The sequence below is a fragment of the Panulirus ornatus genome, chromosome 1 (assembly GCF_036320965.1).
Source record: "Panulirus ornatus isolate Po-2019 chromosome 1, ASM3632096v1, whole genome shotgun sequence".
NCBI lineage: Eukaryota > Metazoa > Arthropoda > Malacostraca > Decapoda > Palinuridae > Panulirus > Panulirus ornatus.
In genome coordinates this window covers 327,061-333,547 of record NC_092224.1, presented here as the reverse complement: position 1 = coordinate 333,547, position 6,487 = coordinate 327,061, and the positions used below count along the sequence as shown (strand labels likewise).

The 6,487-nt window shown below is 43.1% G+C and overlaps 1 protein-coding gene across 1 annotated transcript in view; it reads right to left on the bottom strand.

Annotated features, from left to right (window-relative positions):
* Positions 1-2,252, bottom strand: part of LOC139753156 (probable glutamate receptor) — a 51,509-nt gene extending 49,257 nt beyond the window's left edge. Inside the window, exon 1 of the mRNA XM_071669366.1 lies at positions 2,107-2,252. Coding sequence (XP_071525467.1) covers positions 2,107-2,252 — 146 coding nt within the window. The remainder of the gene's footprint in view (positions 1-2,106) is intronic.
* Positions 2,253-6,487: the final 4,235 nt, after the last annotated feature.

Below are 6,487 nucleotides of genomic sequence, written 5' to 3'. Positions count from 1 at the left end.
GGAAGGAGGTAAATAAAGTGCGTAAGACAAGGGAGCAAATGGGAACTTCAGTGAAGGGCGCAAGTGGGGAGATGATAACAAGTAGTGGTGATGTGAGAAGGAGATGGAGTGAGTATTTTGAAGGTTTGTTAAATGTGTTTGATGATAGAGTGGCAGATATAGGGTGTTTTGGTCGAGGTGGTGTGCAAAGTGAGAGGGTTAGGGAAAATGATTTGGTAAACAGAGAAGAGGTAGTAAAGGCTTTGCGGAAGATGAAAGCCGGCAAGGCAGCAGGTTTGGATGGTATTGCAGTGGAATTTATTAAAAAAGGGGGTGACTGTATTGTTGACTGGTTGGTAAGGTTATTTAATGTATGTATGACTCACGGTGAGGTGCCTGAGGATTGGCGGAATGCGTGCATAGTGCCATTGTACAAAGGCAAAGGGGATAAGAGTGAGTGCTCAAATTACAGAGGTATAAGTTTATTGAGTATTCCTGGTAAATTATATAGGAGGGTATTGATTGAGAGGGTGAAGGCATGTACAGAGCATCAGATTGGGGAAGAGCAGTGTGGTTTCAGAAGTGGTAGAGGATGTGTGGATCAGGTGTTTGCTTTGAAGAATGTATGTGAGAAATACTTAGAAAAGCAAATGGATTTGTATGTAGCATTTATGGATCTGGAGAAGGCATATGACAGAGTTGATAGAGATGCTCTGTGGAAGGTATTAAGAATATATGGTGTGGGAGGCAAGTTGTTAGAAGCAGTGAAAAGTTTTTATCGAGGATGTAAGGCATGTGTACGTGTAGGAAGAGAGGAAAGTGATTGGTTCTCAGTGAATGTAGGTTTGCGGCAGGGGTGTGTGATGTCTCCATGGTTGTTTAATTTGTTTATGGATGGGGTTGTTAGGGAGGTGAATGCAAGAGTTTTGGAAAGAGGGGCAAGTATGAAGTCTGTTGTGGATGAGAGAGCTTGGGAAGTGAGTCAGTTGTTGTTCGCTGATGATACTGCGCTGGTGGCTGATTCATGTGAGAAACTGCAGAAGCTGGTGACTGAGTTTGGTAAAGTGTGTGAAAGAAGAAAGTTAAGAGTAAATGTGAATAAGAGCAAGGTTATTAGGTACAGTAGGGTTGAGGGTCAAGTCAATTGGGAGGTGAGTTTGAATGGAGAAAAACTGGAGGAAGTGAAGTGTTTTAGATATCTGGGAGTGGATCTGGCAGCGGATGGAACCGTGGAAGCGGAAGTGGATCATAGGGTGGGGGAGGGGGCGAAAATTCTGGGAGCCTTGAAGAATGTGTGGAAGTCGAGAACATTATCTCGGAAAGCAAAAATGGGTATGTTTGAAGGAATAGTGGTTCCAACAATGTTGTATGGTTGCGAGGCGTGGGCTATGGATAGAGTTGTGCGCAGGAGGATGGATGTGCTGGAAATGAGATGTTTGAGGACAATGTGTGGTGTGAGGTGGTTTGATCGAGTAAGTAACGTAAGGGTAAGAGAGATGTGTGGAAATAAAAAGAGCGTGGTTATAAGAGCAGAAGAGGGTGTTTTGAAAGGGTTTGGGCACATGGAGAGAATGAGTGAGGAAAGATTGACCAAGAGGATATATGTGTCGGAGGTGGAGGGAACGAGGAGAAGAGGGAGACCAAATTGGAGGTGGAAAGATGGAGTGAAAAAGATTTTGTGTGATCGGGGCCTGAACATGCAGGAGGGTGAAAGGAGGGCAAGGAATAGAGTGAATTGGATCGATGTGGTATACCGGGGTTGATGTGCTGTCAGTGGATTGAATCAGGGCATGTGAAGCGTCTGGGGTAAACCATGGAAAGCTGTGTAGGTATGTATATTTGCGAGTGTGGACGTATGTATATACATGTGTATGGGGGTGGGTTGGGCCATTTCTTTCGTCTGTTTCCTTGCGCTACCTCGCAAACGCGGGAGACAGCGACAAAGCAAAAAAAAAAAAAAAAAAAAAAATATATATATATATATATATATATATATATATATATATATATATATATATATATATATATACCTGGTTATCAGTTTATCTACATATCACGTTAATCTCTCTCTCTCTCTCTCTCTCTCTGGAGACAGTGTCTGGGGAAGTGATCTACAACAAGTCTCACGTGAAGTTCAGTTTAGCGGCCAGGATGTTGACCAGATCGATGAGGACGCCTGTAGCAGTCAGGAATCCCTGCTGGTCCTGCTTCAGCACCACCCATGGCACCCACACCCCCGCCGCCACACGCAGGTCAGTGCCGTTGAGCGCCATGCTTCTGTCGCCCCGTCTCTAACGATGTGTCTGTTTCTGTAGCTAGCCTTCACTGCTGGGGTCTCTTCCGTGTTCCGCTCTCTGTTAGACAGCGAGAGATTTATGAGCAATATATCGACAAGGGGAATTCTGAAGATAAGACTGATGAGTAGGAGATATGATGTCTACGAGAAATACAAGATAACTGAAAAATGAATGATGTCGAGGTGACAAAAGACGATGATGAGTGGGAGGTAACAGATAGAGTGGAGGATTAAGGTCTTCACGTTTTCCATTCTCGGTGATGTCGAGCAAACCATGAACCACCTGACTCATGATGTAGACCACCACCATCACATGACTCCGTGGTCTGTTGGTGGTTAGTATGACTGACGTATGCAAAGGCCCCTGCCCGAGGCAAGACCCGCATGGATTCCTTTTTTTCTTCAATAGGATAGTTAGAGAGGAAAGGGAAGGGTATGGACACGGGATGGTAAGTTTTGAAGTGGAGGACAAAGATAGAGAATATTTAGGTGTAAGTATCGGTTTGTGAAGTGTGAAGAAAATATTTTGAAAACCTGTTTTGGTGCCGTACCTGATCATACTGGAAGACTGAAGGACGAGTGTATGCAATGATTTTGTTTCTTGTTAAAGGAAGGAAAAGTAGCTCAGCTGAGCTAAGTATTGTTCACTGAGTACATCGATGACTGGATAGGGATTTTCTGTGTGCCCTGAGGCTCCGTGAGAACCAAGGGTGTGCCATGTTTGTACTACTCTCCAGGTCTGGTATGTGTCTGTAGTTTGTATCAACGTTTTCTTAAAACCTTTGGCCAATTCCCTCCTTGTCTTAAGTACGTTCCAATTGGTTTAATGTTTGTCGTTCATGTTGTCCTTCGGTGTTGCCTGTGGAGATGTACCTTTCGTTTGCGACTCATCATAAAACCATAATTTGTTTCCTCTGTAGCCTTAGTGTGAGTGACTTGGAGGCGGGATGTGTGTGTGTGTGTGTGTGTGTGTGTGTGTGTGTGTGTGTGTGTGTGGGGGGGGGGGGGGGGGGGGGGGATACGTATGATCATGAATTTTCGCTTGATGTAACTTTGGGCTCTCTGGAAAGTGCCTGAGTTGATACAAGCAGGTCAGGGCCGTTTATCCGTGGGTGGTTCTCTTGTTGATATAATCAAACCTCTTAATGTTAGTGTGTGTGACCCAGGGTTCTGCAGATCTTGTGATGGATTGTCTTGTTTCCTGCTATAGTAATGTCCTGTTGTATCATTCTTCCCAGCGCCAATATGATGAAGATGTATACGTCTGTTTTTACTTTCATTTTTTTCAAGTTTGATTTATCATGGAAACTTGTGTCTTTACTATAAGTGTGTGTTGTGAGACGAAATTGTATGAAACTATGAGTGACGTCATTGGCATAAAAGATGACCTTACACATGTTCTCAAGTGGAGGAGGTAAGTCAGCTGTGTATGTACTGAGACACAACCCTGTAGGACCCACTTAATGGAGGAAATGCCTGGTGACGTCGCCGAGTTGATGATGAGTTCCAAGGAACGCTGGCTGAGGAAGTTGTTTAGTGATCTTTCTGTAGTGTCTGGCGTGACTAACTGAGGTAGTCTGTATTGTACTCCATCACTCCAAACTTTTTCAAGGGAATTTCTTGTCTCTGCAACATTGTGCAGTTTATTTCGTAAATATATATGTATCCCTGGGGTAGGGCAGAATCAATTCTACCTCCGTAAATCCCTGCATGTTGTAGAGGGTAACTAAGGGGGGAGGGGAGCTGGACAACCCCCCCCCCCCACACACACCCTTCTTGTATTTCAATGTCTAAAAGAGGAAACAAAACAAAGAGCCAAGCAAGGAGTGCTCATCTCCTCGAAGGCTCAGATTGGAGTGTCTGAATGTGTGTGGATGTAACCAAGATGAGAAGAAAGGAGAGATAGGTAGTATGTTTGGGGAAAGAAACCTGGATGTTCTGGTTCCGAGTGAAACAAAGCTCAAGGGTAAAGGGGAGGCATGGTTTGGAAACGTCTTGGGAGTAAAGTCAGGGGTTGGTGAGAGGACGAGAGCTAAGGAAGAAGTAGCACTTCTACTGAAGCGGGAGTTGTGGCAGTGTATGAAAGAGTATAAGGAAGTGAGTTCTAGACCGATATGGGTAAAAATGACACTGGATGGCGGGAGATGCGTGATTATTAGTGCTTATGCACCTGGGCATGAGAAGAAAGATCTTGAGAGGTAAGCGTTTTGGGATCAAATGAGTGAGTGTGTCAGCAGTTTTGATGCAAGAGACCGGGTTATAGTGATGGGTCATTTGAAAGTGAAGGTGAGTAATGTCAATTATGGGTATATCTAGGGGACATGGGGTATTTATTAAAGTGAATGGAAATGATAAACAGCTTGTGGAGCTGTGTACTGAAAAAGGACTAATGACTGGGAATCACTGGTATAAAAGGAGGAACACACACATGTAGACGTGAGTAGGTAAGGTAGTCAACGAGCATTATTGGATTACGTATTGATTAACAGGCGTGTAAAAGAAAGACTTTTGGATGTTAATGTGCTGAGAAGGGCAGCTGATGGGATGTCTGATCACTATCTCATGGAGGCGAGGTGATGATTTGTGGGAAGTTTCGAAAAAGAGGAAATATTAGGTAAGAAGGGAGCGGTGAGAATAAGTAAGCTTGAACAAGAGGCTTGTGTGAAGAAATACCAGGAGAGACTGACCGTGGAGTGGCAAAAGGTGAGAGAGTAAACAAAGCGAGGGGAGTGGGTGAGGAATGATAACTAGTTATTTAGAGAAGCACTGCGAAAGGTGGGAGGTGGGCAGATTAGCAAGGGTAGTGAGTGCTTAGATGAAGTAGAATTGCTAGTGAAAGAGAAAAGAGAGGCGTTTAGGCTGTACTTACGATGAAGGATTGCGAATGACTTGAGATTTGTAAGAGAAAGCGGCAGGAGGTCAAGAGGAAGGTGCACGGGTTCAAAAAGAGGTCAAATGAGAGTTGGAGTGAGCGAGTATTAGTAAACTTTAGTGGGAGAACAAAGATGTCATGGGAAGAGGTTATTAGTGTGTGAAAAACAAGAGAATAGATAGTAACAATGGTGAACGGGGGTAAAGGGATAATGGTAACAGGTAGTGAAATGAGGAGGAGATGGAATAAGTATTTTGATAGGTTGACAGATGTAGGGTGTTTGAGCACCTTCCAAATGGTAGAATGATATTGAAAAAATTAAAGATAAAAGCAGATTGATATCGCTAAATATGTTGTCGTATTAATATCGCTAAATATGCTGTCGTATCAATATCGCTAGATGCGTTGTCGTATCAATATCGCTGAATATGTTGTCGTACTGATATCGCTGAATATGTTGTCGTATCAATATCGCTATGTTATCGTATTAGTATCGTTAAATATACTGTCGTATTCATTTCTATGAGCATTAGAGAAGACCTGCTCCCAGCTTACACTAATGATTTCATTTCCTTAGTGGTTATCACCAAGTGCTAGATATGCGCACCACTGTGAACTATTGCAATATATATATATATATATATATATATATATATATATATATATATATATATATATATATATATATATATATATATATATATATATATATTATCCCTGGGGATAGAGGAGAAAGAATACTTCTCACGTGTTCCCTGCGTGTCGTAGAAGGCGACTAAAAGGGAAGGGAGCGGGGGGCTGGAAATCCTGCCCTCCCTTTTTTTTTTTTTTCCAAAAGAAGGAACAGAGAAGGGGGCCAGGTGAGGATATTCCCTCAAAGGCCCAGTCCTCTGTTCTTAACGCTACCTCGCTAATGTGAGAAATGGCGAATAGTATGAAAGAAAGAATATATATATGTGTAGAAGTCGAGAACATTATCTCGGAAAGCAAAAATGGGTATGTTTGAAGGAATAGTGGTTCCAACAATGTTGTATGGTTGCGAGGCGTGGGCTATGGATAGAGTTGTGCGCAGGAGGATGGATGTGCTGGAAATGAGATGTTTGAGGACAATGTGTGGTGTGAGGTGGTTTGATCGAGTAAGTAACGTAAGGGTAAGAGAGATGTGTGGAAATAAAAAGAGCGTGGTTGAGAGAGCAGAAGAGGGTGTTTTGAAATGGTTTGGGCACATGGAGAGAATGAGTGAGGAAAGATTGACCAAGAGGATATATGTGTCGGAGGTGGAGGGAACGAGGAGAAGTGGGAGACCAAATTGGAGGTGGAAAGATGGAGTGAAAAAGATT